We start from the raw sequence: 25,691 nt of genomic DNA on the forward strand, positions 1-25,691 counted from the left end.
CCCCCGAGCCGGGCCTCCTTCCAGAAAGTGACTTGGACAGTGAGGGGGAAGGGCCGTCAGGACTTAACTCGGGAGCACCGGCTTCCCTGGCTCAGTTCCAGGAGCCAGAGGCAGGCCAGGTGGAAGAGATAACAAGGCCTCTGTCCCCTGACTCTTTCCCTCCTCAGGCCACGCCTCCAGACCCAGCTGATGGCAATCAGGCCTGGCTGGACCCTAGGTTTCGTAGGCAGGAGAGGCGGGAACAACAGAAGCAGGCCTAGGAAGTGCTGAGTCATGGAGCCACACCCCACAGGATATAAAGGCAGCAAGAGCTGCTGTGCCTCTTCGTAGCAGGCAAATCAACTAATTAACTAAGAGCTGAAGTACTGTTTGTTTCTGGGTGACTCATCGGCGTCGAGGGAAATAACAGAGACATTTGGAAGACACTCGCTAGTTTGCTGCCAGAGCTGATAGTGCCGGCTAATTAAGCCATCACTCGGACGGAGGCGAGGGGGGACAGAACATCACCCCAGGTCAGATCTCTGTGGTGTTTCTTTTGTGAGCTTCTGTTTCCCTGCAAACGATGAAACAGAAGCTCATGAAAGAAAAAGACCTTACCTCTTGTGGCGCTGCCGATATTGGGATGCCCCATCTCCCACCGGCCGGCTGGTCTTTAGGTCTCTTCTGTGCATGCGCATGTTTGTGCATGTCTGCACATGTGTGCCTTTATTCATGTTTGCACATGCTCATGTTTGTGCATGTCTGCACATGCGCACATTCATGCATTTCCATGCATGCACTTGTTCACACGTGTGCGTGCATGCCCAAACTGAAAGGTGCGCGAATGCGTGCACATGTCCTCGGATGCGCTCGTTCATGCACCTTTCAGTTTGGACATGCGCGCATACACAGTTTGGGCACTCGCTGTCTAAAAGGTTCGCCATCACTGATATCAGGTCTTCTACTTGAGCAGAGGGTTGGACTTGAAGACCTCCAAGGTCCCTTCCATCTCTATTATTCTATGTTCTATTAATAAAATAGCAGGCTGTCAATTGAAATCCAAGCAGCTCTTTCTGGCATGCTCAGGGTCATCAATTAGACCTGGAGCACAAGATAATCTGAGTGTTGTGCCTCGCCCGCCCTCCTCTCCTCAGCCGGGCCCCTCCCTCCTCCTGCTGGGCCTGCTGTCAGATTCAGAGTCTGATAATGAAGAGGAACGGCCTGGCATGCCTCCAGCCCCCAACCCTGGCACCATGCCCAGACAGAATGTCAGGAATGAACAAACAAACCTCGCTCCTACAGCGTGTGAGCACGAAGCCAGCCACGTGTTAGAATTGCCGGCAGCAGATCCGGAGGAAGGGAATTTACAGTGGACGGATCCCCGCTTCTGGAGATCTGAGAGGTGACGTCAGCAAAAGGAAGGGAGGGGCAGGCCTGGATAAGTGCTGAGTCATGGAGCCACACCCCATGGCCTATATAAAGGATCTGCTTTTTGGCATTCCTTGAGTCAAGCAAAGTCTCATCTGGTTTGCTGAAGTCACACCTTGGGTTCCTGCCTGCCTGAGAACTCTGAAAGGAATTTGGCAAAGCTGCAGAGGCTTTGTGGCCACACTTGATACAGACTTCCCAGACCCGGTCGTCGGAGGGGGAGGGGGACATGACACCGAGTGCCCTTCCTGGTCATTGACATGGATAGTCTATGGCAGCATCTGGAAGCCACTTGCCCACTTGCGCTGGGGCTTCTTCTCAACGTTTCCCACTGCCATAGCATTCTTGATGATCTCTTTAGTTCTCCAAGTGGCTTGCAGAAAGCAGGAGAAGGCAGTCGGGAGCTTTAATCATAGGCACGCACGACAACTTCTGGTTGGCATTTGAATTTCAGCAGTTGAATGACTGCGCATTACAGTAACTGTGGGTAACTGTTTGCACGCTCGCTCTCCGCACGACAATTTGCTGTTGGAAATAACTTAGAGATGGCTAAACATCACATTCCATACGGAGTCCTCGGTGTCTTCATTACATTTTGATGGCTATTAAGCAAGCGCCTGTAACCTTTATATAAGCCTGATTTGAGTCATTACTAATATCTTAACTTAAGCAGGCCTTATGTGAAAATGTCATTAACCGTGTTCAGACTGCCGAGTGTTGAACATTACTTGCATTGGGCAACATGTGTTGTTTTTGATGAAGAGCCAAATGTGGATCCACATGACGACGTCTCCTCCTCCTCCTCCTCCTCCTCCTCCTCCTCCTCCTCCTCCTCCTCCTCCTTCTTCTTCTTCTTCTTCTTCTTCTTCTTCTTCTTCTTCTTCTTCTTCTTCTTCTTCTTCTTCTTCTTCTTCTTCTTCTTCTTCTTCTTCTTCTTCTTCTTCTTCTTCTTCTTCTTCTCCTCCTCCTCCTCCTCCTCCTCCTCCTCCTCCTCCTCCTCCTCCTCCTCCTCCTCCTCCTCCTCCTCCTCCTCCTCCTCCTCCTCCTCCTGCTGTTGCTGTTGTTGTGGTGGTTCTTCTTCTTCTTCTTCTTCTTCTTCTTCTTCTTCTTCTTCTTCTTCTTCTTCTTCTTCTTCTTCTTCTTCTTCTTCTTCTTCTTCTTCTTCTTCTTCTTCTCCTCCTCCTCCTCCTCCTCTCCTCCTCCTCCTCCTTCTCCTTCTCCTCCCCCTCCTCCTCCTCCTCCTCATTATTATTGTTGTTGTTGTTGTTGTTGTTATTATTATTATTATTATTATCTCTTTTATTCATTAAACATGAAACTCAGTCAACTGAACATTCAAAAATGCATTACAAATACCACTGACTGGTGCTAATGTTTGATACAGGTTGCTGCCAGCATCCTAGCTATCAACCAAGTACATCATCATCATCATCATTATTTTTATTATACTTTTATTCAATAAACATGAAACTCAGTCAACTGAACATTCAAAATACCATTGACTGGTGCTAATGGTTGATATGGGTTGCTGCCAGCATCCTAGGTATCAACCTAGGTATCAACCAAGTACATCATCATCATCATCATCATCATCATCATCATCTTTTGTTCATTAAACGTAAAACTCAGTCAACTGAACATTTAAAAACGTATCACAAATACGATTTACTGGTGCTAATGGTTGATACGGGTTGCTGCCAGGATACTGGTTATCAACCAAGTATCTTCTTAAAACATACAATGTTCCGAGTAGCCCAGTTTTTTGCAGTTCTGCTGGTGTTATTGCAGGAAGCTACAATTTCTTGATGTATTTTATAAAATTCTTAGACATGGTACCAAGTGCCCCGATGACAATAGGTATCACTGTTACATGTTTCATCCATAATCGTGAAGTTTCGATGGCCAGGTTGCAATATTTCGTGATTTTTTTTCCCCAGTTATTTTTCTTCAACTCTGGCATCTCCTGGTACAACAACATCAATAAATTGTACGCTTTGGTTTTTAACAACTGTGATATCTGGCATGTTGTGTTCCAAATGATGATCCGTCTGTATTCGAAAGTCCCACAAGATCTTCAACTTCTCATTTCCGACAACTTTTTCCACATTATGATAATGATGATGATGATTGATTGATTGATTGATTGATTGATTGATTGATGATGGAGCTTTGCTTATTCCCTGGCAGGCAGATCTCCAGAGCAATTCTCATAACTGATCGATCCATACAGAATAATGAGAGCTCTGATCAGCAGGTGAGCCCACCCACTCAAACTCATTTCCCCTTTCCTCGAGACCATCGAATATCCCGGATTAATTTTTGTCTAGTTAGTTATTTACAGTGTTTTGTAAAAACGGATTTGGCTTTGCCACCTCTGGATTCTTTGCTAGTGTTGTGCCTCGCTCACCCCCCTCTCCGCAGCCGGGCCCCTCTCATCTCCTGCCAGACACTGATAGTACAGAAGAATGTCCTGGCATGCCTCCAGCCCCCAGTCCTGGCACCATGCCCAGACAGACCGAGCAAGACAAATGGCCTGACATGCCTCCAGCCCCCAGTCCTGGCACCATGCCCGGACAAACGGAGCAGCTGGGCCCCTCCCCCACAGCATGTGACCCTGGGGAATGTGAAGCCAGTCACGAGCTGGAATTGCCAACAGCTGGAGGCTGGAGGGACCCACGCTTCCGGAGAGTGGAGAGGCGACGTCAGCAAAAGAAGGGGAGGGGCAGGCCTGGATAAGTCTGAGTCATGGAGCCAACCCCATCGCCTATATAAAGGATCTGCTTTCTGGCATTCTTTGAGTCAGGCAAAGTCTAACTTGGATTGCTGAAGTCACATCCTGGTCTCCTGCCTGCCCTGAGAATTCTGACAGAACTTTGGCAAAGCTGCAGAGGCTTTGCAGCCACGCTTGATACGGACTTCCCCGACCCGGCCGTCAGAGGAGGAGTGGGACACGACAGCTAGTTAAAAAGAAAGCCTTATGTCCCAGAAGTCAATTTTTGGTAATATTAGTAAACATTTGATGGGCGGAATATTCGTTAGAAGTAAAAATGGATTCGCATTTGATCCCGCCGAAAATTTTAAAAAAGTTACTCGTAGATTTCAGTTGGTTAGATAAAAAAAAAAATGCATGTTTTAGAATTTGGAAGACCAGGTGGTGGCATCTCAAGCTGAAGGAAGAATGTCTTCCTGGCTTTTTCACCATGCCAACTGGACAAATGGCAGCTCCAAACTGAGGGGAATCTCAGTTCTGATGGAGCGTGGCTGAAATTAAACCATTCTAATCCCTCCCATTTCCTTAAGTCAAATGATCTTCTGAAAAGAGTTCTATGCGTGGAGGTGTGGCCATAGTGTGTATACTGGGTGTATATATGTATGTATGTAGGTATGTATGAGGTATCTATAAGGTCTTCTGTTTCCATTCCAGATTTCCATTCTGACTGTCCCACCTCAGGAGAAAGGCCGTCCGGCTGTTTGCCTTGTGGAATTGTGTTCTTCAGCTATGATCTGCATGAAAAATACATGTGAGTAGACTAGGTTTTCCCACAGGTACTTCTGAACTCAAGATCAGACACAGCGACATGAAAGCCCAGGTTGTTTTTATTGATAGGATCAGTACCAGAGATGGAAGAGAAGGAGCTTAAAGAAGAGATGGGATTAGAAGCCCATCTTTACAGATGTATGCAAATCACTGTTGTGACCCCGGCCAAGTAGGTAGTAATAAACTCAGTCCGTGGAAAAACAAACAAACTTTATTCGAACAGCTGGGAATTACTTCATTCCTAGCGTCGTTCAACTCAAAGTAAAACAAATGCCTCCCAACACAAATTCCTCAATTATCTCTCAAACCTTGGTCCAATTAGGCAAACTGCCAAAGGGCTTTCTTGGCAAATGTCCAGAAGCCACAAAAACAAAGACGTAGACGAAGCAGAAGGCGAAGCAGAAGACACAGCTACAACGTTGTTTTCCGGCAAAGCCCAAATGCCAAATTGTGCCCAGAGAGAGAAACATTTGCCTCTACCTAGGATCAAACTCACAGCCTGCTGATTGTGCGGCGAGAGCTCCACCTCTAGGCCACCGCACCACTCATTAGATTAACCTTGATAATTAGATGAATTCATATATCTATTGAAATTTATTCTAAAGAAAGGATAAGATGAAGTTATACCTCTTCTATAAAAGGTATTTTATAGGATTTTGGCAGTGGTTTGCTCTCCAAAGCTTCTGAACATTTATTTTTTTTATTTTTTATTTATTTGCATTTATATCCCGCCCTTCTCCGAAGACTCAGGGCGGCTAACACAGGGTTAAGCAATAGTCTTCATCCATTTGTATATTATATACAAAGTCAACTTTTATTGCCCCCAACAATCTGGGTCCTCATTTTACCTACCTTATAAAGGATGGAAGGCTGAGTCAACCTTGGGCCTGGTGGGACTTGAACTTGCAGTAATTGCAAGCAGCTGTGTTAATAACAGACAGACTTAGTCCATTGAGCCACCAGAGGCCCTTATCTGGTTTCTGAACATTTCGTTACCAGACTAGGTAACATCATCAGCAGAATTTTCTTGTCCTACCCTGTTTCCCCGAAAATAAGACATCCCCTGATAATAAGCCCAGTCAGGCTTTTGAGCGCATGCACTAAAATAAGCCTCCCCCCCCCGAAAATAAGCCCTCCCCAAAAATATTCAAATGCAGAGCTGGAAATCAGGTAAGACAGCAAGAGGAGCCCCATCATGCTCCACGCGCCCCAAAATAATAAGACCTCCCTGAAAATAAGGCCAAGCACTTATTTCGGAGTTCAAAAAAATATAAGACAGGGTCTTATTTTCGGGGAAACACGGTATTCTCCTTAGCTTACAAATGTCTTGTGGATCCTGTGGATTAAATCAGAGGTGTCCAACTGTGCCAACTTTAAGAATGGAAATCTGAATTCCATGTCGGCTGGGAAATTCTGGGAGTCGAAATCCAGAAGTCTTAAAAGTTACCAAGGTTGGACACCCTTGGATTTAAATAAAGGAGTTTAGTATCTAAAACTGTTATTTTGGGCTTTTGTTGTTGTTAGTTGCGAAGTCGTGTCTGACCCATCACAACCCCATGGACCACGTTCCTCCAGGCCTTCCTGTCCTCTACCATCGTCTGGAGTCCATTTAAGCTCATGCGGACTGCTTCAGTGACTCCATCCAGCCACCTCATTCTCTGCCATCCCATTCTTCTTCTTTTGCCTTCAATCTTTCCCAGCATTAGGCTCTTTTTTTTTTCTTTTTTTGTTTACATTTATATCCCGCCCTTCTCCGAAGACTCAGGGCGGCTTACAGTGTATAAGGCAATAGTCTCATTCTATTTGTGTGTGTGTGTGTATATATATATATATATATATATATAACAAAGTCAACTTATTGCCCCCCCAACAATCTGGGTCCTCATTTTACCTACCTTATAAAGGATGGAAGACTGAGTCAACCTTGGGCCGGGCTTGAACCTGCAGTAATTGCAGGCTACTGTGTTCTAATAACAGGCTTCTTAACAGCCTGAGCTATCCCGGCCTCCTGAAAATCCCGGTCCGTGAAAAAAACAAACTTTATTCAAACAGCTGAGATTTACTTCATTCCCAGCGTCGTTCAACTCAAATTAAAACAAATTTATTTATTTATTTATTTATTTATTATTTAAACTTATATACCGCCCTATCTCCCAAAGGACTCAGGGCGGTTTACAGGCATATAAAAACATCAATATACAAATTAAAATAATCATTAAAAGACTTATTCTAATGCCAATAATTAATAATACCAATTATTAAAAATAGAAATATAAATATTAAAATCAATTTAAAACCCCTCTAAATTTAAAAATCTAAGCAAGTCCTGCACAGATGAATAAATGTGTCTTGAGCTCGCGACGGAAGGTTCGAAGATCCGGAAGTTGACGGAGTCCTGGGGGGAGTTTGTTCCAGAGGGCGGGAGCCCCCACAGAGAAGGCCCTTCCCCTGGGCGTCGCCAGACGACACTGCCTAGCTGACGGCACCCTGAGGAGTCCCTCTCTGTGAGAGCGCACGGGTCGGTGAGAGGTATCTGGTCGCAGTAGGCGGTCCCGTAGATAACCCGGCCCTATGCCATGGAGCGCTTTAAAGGTGGTCACCAAAACCTTGAAGCGCACCCGGAAGGCCACAGGTAGCCAGTGCAGCCTGCGCAGGATGGGTGTTATGCGGGAGCCACGAGGGGCTCCATCTATCACCCGCGCAGCCGCATTCTGGACTAACTGTAGCCTCGGATGCCCTTCAAGGAAGCCCCATGTAGAGAGCGTTGCAGTAATCCAGGCGAGGCGTCACGAGGCGTGAGTGACCGTGCATAGGGCCTCCGGTCCAGAAATGCCCCCCAACACGAATTCCTCAGTCCTATCGCAAACCTTGGTCCAATTAGGCAAACTGCCAAAGGCCTTTCTTGGCAAACGTTCAGAAATAAATGCAAGATGTAGACGAATCAGAAGACGAAGCCACCAACGTTGTTTTCCGACAAAGAGCCCAAACGCCGTTGCTGGTCGGTTTTAAGCCTTATGGGAGGGGCTAATCATCTCTTGGCCTTACTCCCGAGTCGTCCTCTTTGCTTGAGCTGCTCTTGCCTTCTGGCAGCTCTTCTCATGCATGCATTAGGAACAGGTTCCTCCTGTTCCTCTGCCTCACTACTATCAGTCTCTGGAGGCTCTGGAGTCCTCACTTCCCGATGGCCCTGGCCTCACCTCAGCCTCATCGCCGTCCGACTCAGTTGCCAGCTCCATAGGCTGCTGGTGGACCGCAACAGTACGACCTCCTCCCCCTTTTGCAACCGACGTTGTAAATTGGGAAATTCTCCTCTAAGCGTAAGACGTCATTCGCCTCATTACTTACCTGCACTTGAATCTCTCTGCCTATTTCTTCCCCCTATTATTAAAAATCATTTTAATAAGCTTTGGAGAAAAGGCTCTAATTATGTATTTACACTTCAGGTCAACGGGACCGTTAATGCTCATTACCAAGGTTGGACACCCTTGGATTTAAATAAAGGAGTTTAGTATCTAAAACTGTTATTTTGGGCTTTTGTTGTTGTTAGTTGCGAAGTCGTGTCTGACCCATCACAACCCCATGGACCACGTTCCTCCAGGCCTTCCTGTCCTCTACCATCGTCTGGAGTCCATTTAAGCTCATGCGGACTGCTTCAGTGACTCCATCCAGCCACCTCATTCTCTGCCATCCCATTCTTCTTCTTTTGCCTTCAATCTTTCCCAGCATTAGGCTCTTTTTTTTTTCTTTTTTTGTTTACATTTATATCCCGCCCTTCTCCAAAGACTCAGGGCGGCTTACAGTGTATAAGGCAATAGTCTCATTCTATTTGTGTGTGTGTGTGTATATATATATATATATATATATATATAACAAAGTCAACTTATTGCCCCCCCAACAATCTGGGTCCTCATTTTAACTACCTTATAAAGGATGGAAGACTGAGTCAACCTTGGGCCGGGCTTGAACCTGCAGTAATTGCAGGCTACTGTGTTCTAATAACAGGCTTCTTAACAGCCTGAGCTATCCCGGCCTCCTGAAAATCCCGGTCCGTGAAAAAAACAAACTTTATTCAAACAGCTGAGATTTACTTCATTCCCAGCGTCGTTCAACTCAAATTAAAACAAATTTATTTATTTATTTATTTATTTATTATTTAAACTTATATACCGCCCTATCTCCCAAAGGACTCAGGGCGGTTTACAGGCATATAAAAACATCAATATACAAATTAAAATAATCATTAAAAGACTTATTCTAATGCCAATAATTAATAATACCAATTATTAAAATAGAAATATAAATATTAAAATCAATTTAAAACCCCTCTAAATTTAAAAATCTAAGCCAGTCCTGCACAGATGAATAAATGTGTCTTGAGCTCGCGACGGAAGGTTCGAAGATCCGGAAGTTGACGGAGTCCTGGGGGGAGTTTGTTCCAGAGGGCGGAGCCCCACAGAGAAGGCCCTTCCTGGGCGCCGCCAGACGACACTGCCTAGCTGACGGCACCCTGAGGAGTCCCTCTGTGAGAGCGCACGGGTCGGTGAGAGGTATCTGGTCGCAGTAGGCGGTCCCGTAGATAACCCGGCCCTATGCCATGGAGCGCTTTAAAGGTGGTCACCAAAACCTTGAAGCGCACCCGGAAGGCCACAGGTAGCCAGTGCAGCCTGCGCAGGATGGGTGTTATGCGGGAGCCACGAGGGGCTCCATCTATCACCCGCGCAGCCGCATTCTGGACTAACTGTAGCCTCCGGATGCCCTTCAAGGGAAGCCCCATGTAGAGAGCGTTGCAGTAATCCAGGCGAGACGTCACGAGAGCGTGAGTGACCGTGCATAGGGCCTCCCGGTCCAGAAATGCCCCCCAACACGAATTCCTCAGTCCTATCGCAAACCTTGGTCCAATTAGGCAAACTGCCAAAGGCCTTTCTTGGCAAACGTTCAGAAATAAATGCAAGATGTAGACGAATCAGAAGACGAAGCCACCAACGTTGTTTTCCGACAAAGAGCCCAAACGCCGTTGCTGGTCGGTTTTAAGCCTTATGGGAGGGGCTAATCATCTCTTGGCCTTACTCCCGAGTCGTCCTCTTTGCTTGAGCTGCTCTTGCCTTCTGGCAGCTGTTCTCATGCATGCATTAGGAACAGGTTCCTCCTGTTCCTCTGCCTCACTACTATCAGTCTCTGGAGGCTCTGGAGTCCTCACTTCCTGATGGCCCTGGCCTCACCTCAGCCTCATCGCCGTCCGACTCAGTTGCCAGCTCCATAGGCTGCTGGTGGACCGCAACAGTACGACCTCCTCCCCCTTTTGCAACCGACGTTGTAAATTGGGAAATTCTCCTCTAAGCGTAAGACGTCATTCGCCTCATTACTTACCTGCGCTTGAATCTCTCTGCCTATTTCTTCCCCCTATTATTAAAAATCATTTTAATAAGCTTTGGAGAAAAGGCTCTAATTATGTATTTACACTTCAGGTCAACGGGACCGTTAATGCTCATTCATTAGAATGACAGATGGTTATCTTAATTTTTTTTTAAACTCCGTATGAAGACGCCATAGGATGCAAGCATTTAACACACAGCTATTTTTTTTAACCCCTCCTGAATTATAACTGCACTGCCAAATGAAAGATGCAGGAAAATCCTTGGCAGGAATTCCCAGATGCTTGGCTCAGCACAGCTGGTTGGACTCTTAAGCTCAATGTAGGCTGAAGGTTCTCAAGCCCAGGAAGAAAATACGTACAGGTGCTCCTCGACTTACGACCACAATCGAGCCCAACGTTTCTTTTGCTAAGCGAGACGTTGAGTGAGTTTTGCCCCATTTTTACCATCTTTCTCACTACAGTTGTTTTAGCAACCTGGTCGTTCAGCAAATCTGGCTTCTCCCTAGACTTCGCTGGTCAGAAGGTCGTAAAAGAGGACTCCGGGACACTGCAACCGTCATAAATACGAGCCAGTTGCCAAAAGTCTGAATGTGGATCATGTGACCGTGGGGGGGGGAGGTGCTACAATGGTCGTAAGTGTAAAAAAACGGCCATAAGTCACTTTTTCCAGTGCTGTTGTAACTTTGAATTGCCAGTAAGCAAATGGTTGTAAATCGAGGACTACCTGTATTGCATTTCAGGACGAAACCATTAAAACAGTCGAGAATGTTGCATAATGGCTGTAGCTGTTTGGTATTCTAACCTGTCGTGTCCCACCCCCACTCCGACGAACGAGTCAAGGAAGTCCGTAACAAACTTGGCAATGAAGTCTCTGCAGCTTGCCAAGTTCCTTCGAGGTTTATCAGGGCAGGCAGGAGTCCAAGTTGTGACTTCAGCGATAGGGTCCGGTATCAGCAAACTGGATAAGACTTTGCTTAATGCCAAAAGCAGGTCCTTTATATAGGCTGTGGGGTGTGGCTCCATGACTCAGCATTTATCCAGGCCTGCCCCTCCCTTCCTTCTGCTGGCGTCACCTCTCAGATCTCCGGAAGCGAGGGTCCACCCATCTGAATTGTCTTCAGCTGGATCTGCTGTCAGCGTCTGGGAAAGGGAGGGGTCAGAGGGAGTAGGCCCGGGTAATTCCACCACCTGGCTGGCTTTCTGCTCTGAAGGCTGAGCCAAAGGAACACACGCTGTATGAGTGAGGTTTATTGGGCTTCTCCTTTCACTCCTTGTATCCTCTCCGGGCATGGGGCCAGGGCCGGGGACTGGAGGCATGAAGGCCGTTCATCTTCATTATCAGACTCGGAGTCTGATAAAAGGCCTGGTTGGAGACGGGAGGGGCCCGGCTGAGGAGAGGAGGGAGGACGAGTCACAAATAACCAGCCATTTTTTTCCCCAATAGTTTCCATTTTGTTTTCAATTATTTCACCTGCTCCCATATCTCCTCTAGCCCATCGATATCCTGAACCACTAAACTGTTCGGAGTTTGGGTTTTGTAGATTAGAACAGCTTTGTAGAACAGTGCCCTGCACTTGGAATCCAAAATGGGCTGCGTGGAGACTCCTGGGAGGGGCGGGGAGGGGCGGGGTCAGCCAGTCCTTGGAACAACTGGTTCAGTGAACCAGATTAAAATTAAGATCCGGTTCGCTGAACCAGCTGAATCCCACCCCTGCTAGTATATATTAATGTATAAAAGCAAAAAGTTGTGGCTGTAACGGTATTATCTTCTAGTGCGCTAAAAAGAGTCAAAAGTCAATGTGGTTTTTTTTTAAATTTCTCCCCTTTTACTCTACGCTCCCTTCTTTCTTTTTTCCTCCCTTAGTTTCCCCTTTTTTCATTCTCCTTTGTATTTTATATTATGGCAACCTAATAAAAAGATGTGACACTAAACGGTCCTAAATAGGATGGAGAGGAAGAAATTGTCCTTAGGTTGTCCTATGTTCCCCAATCGTATTGCTGCCTCTCTATCTTTCCTCCTTGGCCTCATTTTAGCATAAAAATTCAGGGCCTGTTATTAATATGTGGCAATTAGATCTCTAATCAATACACTTTGTTCTTCTGGATTCCAGGATTAGATAACTTTCAAGAAAGGTCCTTCATCCTTAGCTTTCCTTCCTTCCTTCCTTCCTTCCTTCTCCTCCTCCTCCTCCTCCTCCCTCCCTCCCTCCCTCCCTCCTCTTCTCCAAACCTTTTAAGAAAAAATATTCAGTTTTCAATGCTGTGTGGTGAGTCATACAGTTTTGGTCACTGCACTATAAAAAAGATGTTGAGACTCTAGAAAAAAGGCAGAGAAGAGGAACCAAGATGATTAGAGGACTGGAGACTAAAACATACAATAAACGGTTGCAGGAACTGGGTATGGCTAGTCTAGTGAAGAGAAGGACCAGGGGAGACAGGATAGCAGTCTTCCAATAATTGAGGGGCTGCCACAAACAGGAGGGGGTCAAGCTATTTTCCAAAGCACCTGAAGGCCAGACAAGGAATAATGGATGGAAACTGAACAAGGGGAGATTCAACCTGGAAATAAGGAGAACTTTTCTGACAGTGAGAACAATCAGCCGATGGAAGAGCTTGTCTTTAGAAGTTGTGAGAGCTTCATCATTGGAAGCTTTCAAGAAGAGACTGGGCTGCCATCTGTCAGAAATAGTGTAGGGTCTCCTGCTTGGTTGTGGGGGCGGGGGTTGGAGTAGATAACCTACAAAGGTTACTTCCAACTCTGTTAATCTGTTATAAGTCTGCTTTTGGAGAAGTAGAAGGGGGTGTCTTATCCCTCCCGCTCTGTTAAGAGGGCTGGTTAAATGTTAACTTAAATAGCCTCTTTACCCCTCTTTCAAACCAATGGTCCTCTCTACCCAGAATGTGGACTTTGCGGTTCTTCGAAAGAGTGGCCTTTTTGCTTTCAAACGCAAACTGACTGCTGAAACTTGTCCTGATGAGTTTGCTGTTCTATGTTGTGCCATGTGTTTGCGAAGTGGTTGTTTTGTTTCAATGTACGAGAAGGTTGCATCTTTCTTGCCTTCTACCTCATTCCCAAATATGGTGGTACCAGTGGTGGGATTCAGGTTTTTTTTACTACCGGTTATGTGGGCATGGCTTGATGGGCGTGGCAGGGGAAGGATACTATAAAATCTCCATTCCCACCCCACTCCAGGGGAAGGTTACTGCAAAATCCCCATTTCCTCCCGATCATCTGGGACTCGGGAGGCAGAGAATAGATGGGGGCGTGGCCAGCCAGAGGTGGTATTTACCGGTTCTCCAAACTACTCGGAATTTCTTCTACCGGTTCTCCAGAACTGGTCAGAACCTGCTGAAAGCCACCTCTGCTTGCACTGCTTCCAAGCATGCTGGGCTTCAACCAGTGGTGGGATTCAAGCAATTTAACAACCGGTTCTCTGCCCTAATGATTTCTTCCAACAACCAGTTTGCCAATCTGTTCAGAAAGTTAACAACCGGTTCTCCCGAAGTGGTGCGAACTGGTTGAATCCCACCACTGCCTTCAACCCAAATCATTGCGAGTCGTCAAAACATTCAAATAATTGAAACCAGTCAAGTCATGGATCCATACATGTGATCCTTCTGTATCGTCGTTGGTCACCTTGAGTTTTCATTACCAATACCAAGACAGGATATAAATCGAGTGAATGAATCGGCGCCTTGAATAACCACTTTGCTCTTCCATTCTTTCAACAGATTTGGTTCATTTGACCTGTCCTTCTATTCGAACCGCTAAAGAAGACCTGACACACGTAGTGGAGCAGTTATTCAGTGTTGCAGAAACAGGTGAAATGTGTGTGTGTGTGGGAGGTGGAGGTGGTTTAAGATTAAACAAAAATGAAGATTTGCCATTTTTCTTCCCATTCAAAGTGCCTGATACCCGTTGTGTAATCGTCTGGCTAAATGGCTCCCCCCCCCACCCCGCTTTTCTGTTAAATGCGTGTTCCTGTATTTTTTTTTCCCCCAAGTGCAAAGGCGGCATGAAGCAATGGTGAAATGTAAAATTTGTTACTACTGATCCTGTGGGCGTGGTGGGGGAGTAATGTGACTGGGTAGGTGTGGTGAACTTTTTTTTTTTTACTTTTAAAAGAATTTTTTCTACAACCTCTTCAGCCGAAGAGGTTGTAGAAAAATGCTTTTAAAAAGCTCTGAAGATCCCGGCTGAGTTGCCTGATCGTCAGAGGCTTTTGTTTTCTTTTAAAAGCATTTTTTTTTTGCCTTTAAAAGGAAAAAAAGGCTCTGACGATCAAGCAACTCAGCTGGGATCGTCAGAGCCTTTTAAAAGCATTTTTTTACAACCTCTTCCGCCAAAGAGGTTGTAGAAAAAAAGCTTTTAAAGGGTTCTGACGATTCCAGCTGAGCCGTGCAATCATCAGAGGGTGTTTTTTTTTACTTTTAAAAGCAATTTTTCGGCCAAAGAAAAAATGCATTTAAAAGTTAAAAAAAAATATTCTGATGATCGCGCAGCTCAGCTGGGCATGGGTGGGGGGGAGGCAGATTTTTGCTACCAGTTCTCCGAACCACCCACCGCCATTGGTACCAGATCGGGCGATCCGGTTTGAACCGGGAGCATTTCACCCCTGGCATGAAGGTTTCAAATCTTTTCCCCCCCTGAAACATTTCACCATCTCTAAGGCAGGACTGGATAACTATGGCCTCTTTATGACTTGTGGACTTCAACTCCCATAATTCCTGTGCCAGCCATTGAAAATAGGAATTCTGGGAGTTGAAGTCCACAAGTTATAAAGGGGCCATAGTTGGCCAGCCCTGCTCTAAAGGATGAGAAACAGCTTCAGAAAAATAAGATGTGCTCCTCCAGTGAATATTAGCTGTGTGCTTCCAGCTATTTGAGACCAAATTTCCAGCCCTGATCCTACAATTACAGTAGTCCTCGATATACAACCACAATCGAGGCCAAGATTTCTGTTCTAAGCAAGACAGTTGTTAAATGAATTTGGCCCCATTTTACAACCTTTTTTGCCACAGTTGTTAAGGGAGTCGCTGCAGCGGTTAAGTTAGTACCACGGTTGTTTCAGTGACTCTGGTTTCCCCGTTGACTTTGCTTGCCAGAAGGTCTCAAAAGGGGATCGCATGACCCCCAGGACACTGCAATCGTCATAAATACGAACCAGTTGCCAAAGCATCCAAATTTTTGATCACGCGACCAACGGGAAGGCTGCAGCGGTCGTAAGTGTGACAAACTGTCATACGTCACTTTTTTTCCAGGGATGTTGTAACCAACGGTCTCAAAATCACGGGTGTCAAACTCGTTGCCATGACGTGACATTTTGCAACGTGTTTCCCCGTCGCGGAGCTGGGGTGGGCGTGACCTGTGGGAGACGCATCCACCCCGCAGGCCGCCAGTTTGACACGCCTCCTCTAAATGAACCGTTGTAAATCAAGGATTACTTGTAATGCAGACTTCAGACGATCCCCAGGATCAGTTCTTGGAGGAGGAGAAGGAGAAGGCTGAGATGAAGGAAGAGGAGGCTGAGACAAAGAAGGAGGAGGAGGAGGAGGAGGAGGAGGAGGAGGAGGAGGAGGAGGCTGAGACAAAGAAGGAGGAGGAGGAGGAGAAGGAGGAGGAGGAGGAGGAGGAGAAGGCTGAGACAAAGAAGGAGGAGGAGGAGGAGAAGGAGAAGGCTGAGACAAAGAAGGAGGAGGAGGAGGAGAAGGAGGAGAAGGAGGAGGAGAAGGCTGAGACAAAGAAGGAGGAGGAGAAGAAAGAGGAGGAGGAGGAGGAGAAGGCTGAGACAAAGAAGGAGGAGGAGGAGAAGGCTGATGAGCAGGAGGAGGAGAAGGAGGAAGAGGAGAAGGCTGAGACAAAGAAGGAGGAGGAGGAGAAGAAGAGGAGGAGGAGGAAGAGGAAGAAGGAGGAGGAGAGGGATAAGATGTCTACTACTCTGTTACCACTAGCAGAGAGGTGAAATAAACCTTGGTAGATCCTTTGCTTCAAACAAAGCTTCTCAAAACTTAAATTGTCTAACTTTTACTGCGATCAAGAACTACCAGAGCCTAAACAGAAGGGGGAGGAAAAAATAAAAGCTAGGCTGCCTGTGAACGTTTGTCTTTCCTTCTCTTTCCTCCCGGCTTCCCCTCCCCTTTCTTTCTTAGCATTAATCTTAATGTTTAAAATGGTCTAGTTTTGAAGTGATGTATTGTTTAGAAGCTGCCCGGAGTTCGTTCAGAGGAAGCCTCTGATCAGGAGAGTCCTCAGGTGCACTGAGGCACTGAGAAGGTAGTTTTCATTGACACATAGGCCTTTTTATCATCAAGATGAGGTAGTAGTCGTATTTTAATTAAAATGTCAGAACAAATACTGTTGGAGTTATTGAAAATGAATCACCAGATAAAGCGAGCACTGGGCCATGGCAGGTCAGAGAAGCAAAGTCACCTAAAGGAAGAGGACTTTATTCATTTTCCTGCCTAAATTATGAAGAAGTAACTTCTTCTTTTTTTTTTCATAAAATAGCAGCAGTAGGAACTTTTAATAATATTCAAGAAAAGGCTCCATTCTCTTCTGGCAGACAGACCCTCCCGAACGATACGAGAAGAAATGAACTATTATTTTTGGGAACAGTTTTTTGAAGATTACAGGCAACAATTTGTTCGCAGGCACAAATAAGACTGGATAATCTCCTTTGTTCCCTGCTAGATGCTCTAACCCACCTATCTTTTTAAAATGATGATGATAATAATAATAATAATGATGGTGATAATAATAACAACAACAACAACAACAACAACAACAACAACAACAAGAAGTTTTGGAACACAATACCCTGGATATCACGATTGTGGAAAAGAAAAAAGTGTGGATAGTCGACATTGCTATACCTGGTGACAGCAGAATCGATGAGAAACAACTTGAAAAAGTCACCAGATATCAAGATTTGAGAATTGAATTGCAGAGACTCTGGCATAAACCAGTGCAGGTGGTTCCAGTGGTACTCGGCACACTGGGAACTGTGCCTAAAGACCTAGGCAAGCACTTAAAAGCAATTGGCGCTGACAAGATCACCATTGGTCAGCTGCAGAAGGTCACCTTACTGGGATCTGCTCGCATAATTCGCCGATACATCACACAGTCCTAAACGCTTGGGAAGTGTTCGACTAGTGATCTGTGATACCAAATCCAGCATATTTATCTCGTTTGCTGTGTATACTGTCATTTTGTGTAAATAATAATAATAATAATAATAATAATAATAATAATAATAATAATAATAATAATAATAATAATAGTCACTTGAAGCTAAAAGTGTCTGAGAAGTTAACAGACATTCTTAACCAGGCCGCACAAGCAGCAGGAAAGCGTGCAAATGTGCAAAGCTCCATTTGCACAAGTTGAGACTCTAGAAAGAGTGAAGAAAAGAGCAACCAAGATGATTAGGGGCATGGAGGCTAAAACATACGATGAACGGTTGCAGGAACTGGGCATATCAAGTCTAGTGAAGAAAAGGACCAGAGGAGACAGGATAGGAGTCTTCCAATATTTGAGGGGCTGCCACAGAGAGGAGGGGGTCAAGCTATTTTCCAAAGCATCTGAAGTCCAGACAAGGAATAATGGATGGAAACTGAACAAGGAGAGATTCAACCTGGAAATAAGGAGAAATTTTCTGACAGTGAGAACCATCAACCGATGGAACAGAAGTTGCCTTCGGAAGTTGTGGGAGCTTCATCACTGGAGGCTTTCAAGAAGAGATTGGACTGCCATTTGTCAGAAATGGTGTAGGGTCTCCTGTTTGAGCGGGGGGTTGGACTAGATGACCTGTAAGGTCCCTTCCAACTCTGTTAATCTGTTAATATGATTGATGGTGTTAAACTTAAATCAAAATGTATTTTTCCCCCAAGAAGCATTCGATTGAACAATGTTGCAGGAACTGGGCATGGCTAATCTAGTGAAGAGAAGGACCAGGGGAGACATGATAGGAGTCTTCCAGTATTTGAGGGGCTGCCCAGGGAGGAGGGGATCAACCTATTCCTGACAGAGAGCAATCAACCGATGGAACAGAAATTGCCTTCAGAAGTTGTGGGAGTTTCATCACTGGAGGCTTTCAAGAAGAGACTGGACTGCCATCTGTCAGAAATCGTGTAGGGCAGTGATGGTGAACCTTTTCGGCACAATGTGCCGAAACTGGATTGTATGTGTGCGTGCGCCGGAGTGCCAAAACCCAGAAGAGAGCAGCTAACCGGGGCACATGCGCAGGGCAGCCAGCTGCTTTTCCGGGTTCCATTGCGCGCATGCGCGCCAGACAGCTGGTCTTTGCGAAAAAGAGCAGCTGTTCAGTGTGCATGCACGCTGGATAACTGTCCGATGCGCATGCGCGTGACAGAACCCGGAAGAGCAGTTGGCGACAGCAGGTTTGCCCACACAGAGGGGGGTGGGTTGGACTAGATGACCTGTAAGGTCCCTTCCAACTCTGTTAATCTGTTAATCTGTTTGATGGTGTTAAACTTAAATCAAAATGTATTTTTCCCCCAAGAAGCATTCGATTGAACAATGTTGCAGGAACTGGGCATGGATAATCTAGTGAAGAGAAGGACCAGGGGAGACATGATAGGAGTCTTCCAGTATTTGAGGGGCTGCCCAGGGAGGAGGGGATCAACCTATTCCTGACAGAGAGCAATCAACCGATGGAACAGAAGTTGCCTTCAGAAGTTGTGGGAGCTTCATCACTGGAGGCTTTCAAGAAGAGACTGGACTGCCATCTGTCAGAAATGCTGTAGGGCAGTGATGGTGAACCTTTTCGGCACAATGTGCCGAAACTGGATTGTATGTGTGCGCGCGCCGGAGCGCCAAAACCCAGAAGAGAGCAGCTAACCGGGGCGCATGCGCAGGGCAGCCAGCTGCTTTTCCGGGTTCCATTGCGCGCATGCGCGCCAGACAGCTGGTCTTTGCGAAAAAGAGCAGCTGTTCAGTGTGCATGCACGCTGGATAACTGTCCGATGCGCATGCGCGTGACAGAACCCGGAAGAGCAGTTGGCGACAGCAGGTTTGCCCACACAGAGGGGGGTGGGTTGGACTAGATGACCTACGAGGTCCCTCCCAACTCTGTTAAACTGTTAAGTGGTGGGCACATGAGAAACCATCCCCTTCTCTCCCCCCCCTGCCCCCCGGTTGCCATCAGTGATGCGCAGAGTCAGAAATGTTCGCTACCTTCTTCCTTTAAAGAGAATCCCCAATGCTTTGCTTTTCAGATTTTGTGAATTCTTCCAGGTTTCAGTTCCTTTGAAAGCTATAGATGCTAAGACAGTTGCCTTCTCTTTTCAGAAGGGGAAGATGAAGGGGAAGGAACCAAACCTCAGATTCTCTGGTCCGTGTATTTCAACATGAGGGATTCCTCCAGCGTTGACAGGGCTTCGTATGATAATTTGCCCTCCAATATGTACGTTTGTTCTGGGCCGGACGGGGGACTAGGGAACGACTGCGCTGTCAAACAGGTACATCATTCACTTTTATTTTTTTTATTTTTATTTTATTTTATTTTTTTTATTTGCATTTATATCCCGCCCTTCTCCAAAGACTCAGGGCGGCTTACACTATGTCAAGCAATAGTCTTCATCCATTTGTATATTATATAGAAAGTCAATTTATTGCCCCCAACAATCTGGGTCCTCATTTTACCTACCTTATAAAGGATGGAAGGCTGAGTCAACCTTGGGCCTGGTGGGGCTTGAACCTGCAGTAACTGCAAGCAGCTGCTGTTAATAACAAATTGCATTAGTCTGTTGAGCCACCAGAGACCCTTTTCTGGGTAAGGTAGGAATATATAAACGACTAAGGCAAGCAAGTTCTCTCAGGCCAAATAGATATCAGGTATTTTGCGGGGGGGAGAAAAAAAACCAATAGTAATTTAAAATACCTTGCATGTATATTTATTTACCTTGCTTACATTGTTTAAGAATAAATGGTGACTAGATTTACCTGTGTGCTCATACAAAAGCATGTATTAATGACGCTTCAAGCATATTTATATTCTCTGAGCCGATCAACATTTCCCTTTGACTCTCCTTCTTTTGATATCAGTTGGATTAAAGTCTGTGGTATGGTGTTCATACTTCTTTAAATTATTCCCTGTCTTTTTAACACAGAGGTGAGCTACTTATAGCCCAGGGTCTATAAGTAACTCACTTAAAATCTTCTGCTGACAGTGTATTCAGGTAAAAACTATCCTGACAGCTTGGCAGCCTATGAGGAAACAGAAAGTATGGGAGGGAGGGAGGAGGAGGAGGAAGAAAGAAGGAAGGAAGGAAGGAAGGAAGGAAGGAAGGAGAGAAGGAGAAAGAGAAAGAACTGGGTCAAAGCATCTGGATCAGTGGTGAAATTCAGCCGGTTCTATCCGGCTCGCGTAAACCAGTAGAGCCGGCAACGGGAGTCTCTGCCCACCCGCCGGAACGTCATTACGTCCCGTTTTTGACCCTCTGCACATGCGCAGAAGAGGCGCGAGCGTGCTCACATTCCCAAACCGGTAGCGAAGATAAGTGCATTTCACCACCAACCTGGATGCCCAATTGCATTGGCCACCATCTATTATAAAACCTATTTGATAAACAGGTTTTAACACCCTATTGGTGATTTGGTAAAATAATATTGCACAGGAGGGAGCCCAGATAAAAATGAAAGATTTCCAAGAAGCCCCCGAGACTTCCAAAATAATATATTGGTTTTTCCAAACAGGCAGAAGCCATCTTTCAAGAAATGTTCCCGGGTGAAGAATTCTGTCCCCCACCTCCCAATCCCGAAGATATCATCTACGATGGAGATGGAACTCAGCCCGAAGATCCTGGGTTCAGCAATCCATCGGAAGGCAAGGCAGAAAAAGTGCCCGAGAAGAACCTTGAAGAAGAACCTCCTGAGGAATGAGGCGGCGACTAGGCCCGGAATCGAAACCCGGTGGCCCCAGACCCTGAGCAGAGTTCTAACAGTTGTTGTGCATCGTGTGTAACTCCAGGAATTCGGGTGGGGGCCTCTGCGGAGTTGGTTTGATAAGACTTGAATTGAGTTTGGAATATGAAGGGCCTTCCAGTCATTGGGTTAAAAAAAAAAAGTATTACATGCTTGACTCATTTCTCCTAGAAACCCATGTCGATATCTTGTAAATAAGGCTTTCCAACCTTCAGGGCCAGTTCGGCCAGTTGGCCCAAGTCAACAGTAGCTCCATATGTCATTTGGCTTGTTTTTCAAAGGAAGGGCAAACTGATTCCCAGGCATTCCCACCTCCCCAGTCCCCTCTTGTTGGGAACATACGTCTTCTGTTACGGCACAAATTCTTCTTCCTGAAAGCTACGCTTTTCAATATTAACACGGTTCCGTTTCGGCTTGCTGTACAGAATCATCTCTGAAGTGGCTTTGAAACTCACTTGTCTTAAACCTCAGCAAACTTGCGTAATAAAGTAGATCGCGCAGCTTTCTTGGAAACAAGTGAGTGGGTCGCATTTTTAAACTTTCAAACACCTGCGTATTAAATTTGCAACCGGCCAGTTTTGAACTGTTACAAAAAGAACGTTCTAGAACTATTGTGGATTCCCCTCTTTTTTTTTTTATGAATTGCATACATACAAATATGCTAAAAAGGACAAGTTGGTTTGGCAAAAGGAAGGAGGACAAGCAATGCATGTTAGACAGGTATGGCTCAAAAGATGATACTCCTTTTTTTTTTTCCCCAAAGGAGTCATTTATCTGTAGGATAATTAATCATGTTAAAGAAAGATAAGGTTAATTGAATTTTTTAACGAGTGGCGGTGTTATCCTTCAAGCCCGTTGAAGTTCATTCAATATTCGCACCTTTTTATTCCCCTGCTGCTGAAGTGATCCAGTAGAAAAATGAATCCTTTTAGGTAACATTTCTAAAATAAAAAACTGTTATTTATGAGCAAAGGTCTTGAGGGCCTGCCACACAACTTGGCTGACGGAAGTAGTGACACTACCTGTGGGTACCGCCCAGAGGTGGGTTGGACTAGATGACCTACGAGGTCCCTCCCAACTCTGTTAAACTGTTAAGTGGTGGGCACATGTGGAAATCATCCTCTTCTCCCCCTCCCCCCCCCGTTGCCATCAGTGATGCGCAGAGTCAGAAATGTTCGCTACCTTCTTCCTTTAAAGAGAATCCCCAATGCTTTGCTTTTCAGATTTTGTGAATTCTTCCAGGTTTCAGTTCCTTTGAAAGCTGCGGATGCTAAGACAGTTGCCTTCTCTTTTCAGAAGGGGAAGATGAAGGGGAAGGAACCAAACCTCAGATTCTCTGGTCTGTGTATTTCAACATGAGGGATTCCTCCAGCGTTGACAGGGCTTCGTATGATAATCTGCCCTCCAATATGTATGTTTGTTCTGGGCCGGACGGGGGACTAGGGAATGACTGCGCTGTCAAACAGGTACATCATTCACTTTTATTTTTTTATATTTTTTTTAATTTTTATTTGCATTTATATCCCGCCCTTCTCCGAAGACTCAGGGCGGCTTACACTATGTCAAGCAATAGTCTTCATCCATTTGTATATTATATACAAAGTCAATTTATTGCCCCCAACAATCTGGGTCCTCATTTTACCTACCTTATAAAGGATGGAAGGCTGAGTCAACCTTGGGCCTGGTGGGGCTTGAACCTGCAGTAATTGCAAGCAGCTGCTGTTAATAACAAACTGCATTAGTCTGTTGAGCCACCAGAGACCCTTTTCTGGGTAAGGTAGGAATATATAAACGACTAAGGCAAGCAAGTTCTCTCAGGCCAAATAGATATCAGGTATTTTGCAGGGGGAGAAAAAAAAACCAATAGTAATTTAAAATACCTTGCATGTATATTTATTTACCTTGCTTACATTGTTTAAGAATAAATGGTGACTAGATTTACCTGTGTGCTCATACAAAAGCATGTATTAATGACGCTTCAAGCATATTTATATTCTCTGAGCCGATCAACATTTCCCTTTGACTCTCCTTCTTTTGATATCAGTTGGATTAAAGTCTGTGGCATGGTTTTCATACTTCTTTAAATTATTCCCTGTCTTTTTAACACAGAGGTGAGCTACTTATAGCCCAGGGTCTATAAGTAACTCACTTAAAATCTTCTGCTGACAGTGTATTCAGGTAAAAACTATCCTGACAGCTTGGCAGCCTATGAGGAAACAGAAAGTATGGGAGGGAGAGATGGAGGGAGGGAAGAAGGAAGGAAGAAGAAAGGAAGGAAAGGAGAGAGAAGGAAGGAAGGAGAGAAGGAGAAAGAGAAAGAACTGGGGCAAAGCATCTGGATCAGTGGTAAAATTCAGCCGGTTCTATCCGGCTCGCGTAAACCGGTAGAGCCGGCAACGGGAGTCTCTGCCCACCCGCCGGAACGTCATTACGTCCCGTTTTTGACCCTCTGCACATGCGCAGAAGAGGCGCGAGCGTGCTCACATTCCCAAACCGGTAGCGAAGATAAGTGCATTTCACCACCAACCTGGATTCCCAATTGCATTGGCCACCATCTGTTATAAAACCTATTTGATAAATAGGTTTTTAACACCCTATTGGTGATTTGGTAAAATAACAATATTGCACAGGAGGGAGCCCAGATAAAAATGAAAGATTTCCAAGAAGCCCCCGAGACTTCCAAAATAATATATTGGTTTTTCCAAACAGGCAGAAGCCATCTTTCAAGAAATGTTCCCGGGTGAAGAATTCTGTCCCCCACCTCCCAATCCCGAAGATATCATCTACGATGGAGATGGAACTCAGCCCGAAGATCCTGGGTTCAGCAATCCATCAGAAGGCAAGGCAGAAAAGGTGCCCGAGAAGAACCTTGAAGAAGAACCTCCTGAGGAATGAGGTGGCGACTAGGCCCGGAATCGAAACCCGGTGGCCCCAGACCCTGAGCAGAGTTCTAACAGTTGTTGTGCATCGTGTGTAACTCCAGGAATTAGGGTGGGGGCCTCTGCGGAGTTGGTTTGATAAGACTTGAATTGAGTTGGGAATATGAAGGGCCTTCCAGTCATTGGGTTAAAAAAAAAAAGTATTACATGCTTGACTCATTTCTCCTAGAAACCCATGTCGATATCTTGTAAATAAGGCTTTCCAACCTTCAGGGCCAGTTCGGCCAGTTGGCCCAAGTCAACAGTAGCTCCATATGTCATTTGGCTTGTTTTTCAAAGGAAGGGCAAACTGATTCCCAGGCATTCCCACCTCCCCAGTCCCCTCTTGTTGGGAACATACGTCTTCTGTTACGGCACAAATTCTTCTTCCTGAAAGCTACGCCTTTCAATATTAACACAGTTCCGTTTCGGCTTGCTGTACAGAATCATCTCTGAAGTGGCTTTGAAACTCACTTGTCTTAAACCTCAGCAAACTTGCGTAATAAAGTAGATCGCGCAGCTTTCTTGGAAACAGTGAGTGGGTCGCATTTTTAAACTTTCAAACACCTGCGTATTAAATTTGCAACCGGCCAGTTTTGAACTGTTACAAAAAGAACGTTCTAGAACTATTGTGGATTCCCGTCTTTTTTTTTTATGAATTGCATACATACAAATATGCTAAAAAGGACAAGTTGGTTTGGCAAAAGGAAGGAGGACAAGCAAAGCATGCTAGACAGGTATGGCTCAAAAGATGATACTCTTTTTTTCTTCCCCAAAGGAGTCATTTATCTGTAGGATAATTAATCATGTTAAAGAAAGATAAGGTTAATTGAATTTTTTAACGAGTGGCGGTGTTATCCTTCAAGCCCGTTGAAGTTCATTCAATATTCGCACCTTTTTATTCCCCTGCTGCTGAAGTGATCCAGTAGAAAAATGAATCCTTTTAGGTAACATTTCTAAAATAAAAATCTGTTATTTATGAGCAAAGGTCTTGAGGGCCTGCCACACAACTTGGCTGAGGGAGGTAGTGACACTACCTGTGGGTACCGCCCAGAGGTGGGTTTCAGCAGGTTCTGACCAGTTCTGAAGAACCGGTAGTGGAAATTTTGAGTAGTTCGGAGAACTGGTAAATACCACCTCTGACTGGCCCCGCCCCCATCTATTCTCTGCCTCCCGAGTCCCAGCTGATCGGGAGGAAATGGGGATTTTGCAGTAATCTTCCCCTGGAGTGGGGTGGGAATGGAGATTTCTCAGTATCCTTCCCCTGCCACGCCCACCAAGCCATGCCACGCTCACCAAGCCACGCCCACAGAAATGGTAATAAAAAAACATTGAATCCCGCCACTGGTACCACCATATTTGGGGATGAAGCAGAAGGCAAGAAAGATGCAACCTTCTCGTACATTGAAACAAAACAACCACTTCGCAAACACATGGCACGACATAGAAGAGCAAATATATCAGGACAAGATTCAGCAGTCTGTTTGTGTTTGAAAGGAAAAAGGCCAC

At 45.5% G+C, this 25,691-nt stretch overlaps 1 protein-coding gene across 4 annotated transcripts in view; it reads left to right on the top strand.

The window, feature by feature from the left end:
* Positions 1–24,719, top strand: part of CHM (CHM Rab escort protein) — a 97,759-nt gene extending 73,040 nt beyond the window's left edge. For 3 of the 4 annotated variants that reach the window (XM_058197040.1, XM_058197041.1, XM_058197044.1), the window contains 5 exons: positions 3,595–3,661; positions 4,832–4,928; positions 14,052–14,141; positions 19,630–19,799; positions 21,037–21,780. In XM_058197040.1, coding sequence (XP_058053023.1) covers positions 3,595–3,661; positions 4,832–4,928; positions 14,052–14,141; positions 19,630–19,799; positions 21,037–21,222 — 610 coding nt within the window. In that variant the 3' untranslated portion in view covers positions 21,223–21,780. Of the gene's footprint in view, positions 1–3,594; positions 3,662–4,831; positions 4,929–14,051; positions 14,142–19,629; positions 19,800–21,036; positions 21,781–22,560; positions 22,731–23,973 lie in introns of those variants that run through there. The other variant, XM_058197043.1, reaches the window with a different exon arrangement.
* The last annotated feature ends 972 nt before the right edge of the window (positions 24,720–25,691 follow it).

The sequence above is a fragment of the Ahaetulla prasina genome, chromosome 11 (genome assembly GCF_028640845.1).
Source record: "Ahaetulla prasina isolate Xishuangbanna chromosome 11, ASM2864084v1, whole genome shotgun sequence".
Lineage (NCBI taxonomy): Eukaryota > Metazoa > Chordata > Lepidosauria > Squamata > Colubridae > Ahaetulla > Ahaetulla prasina.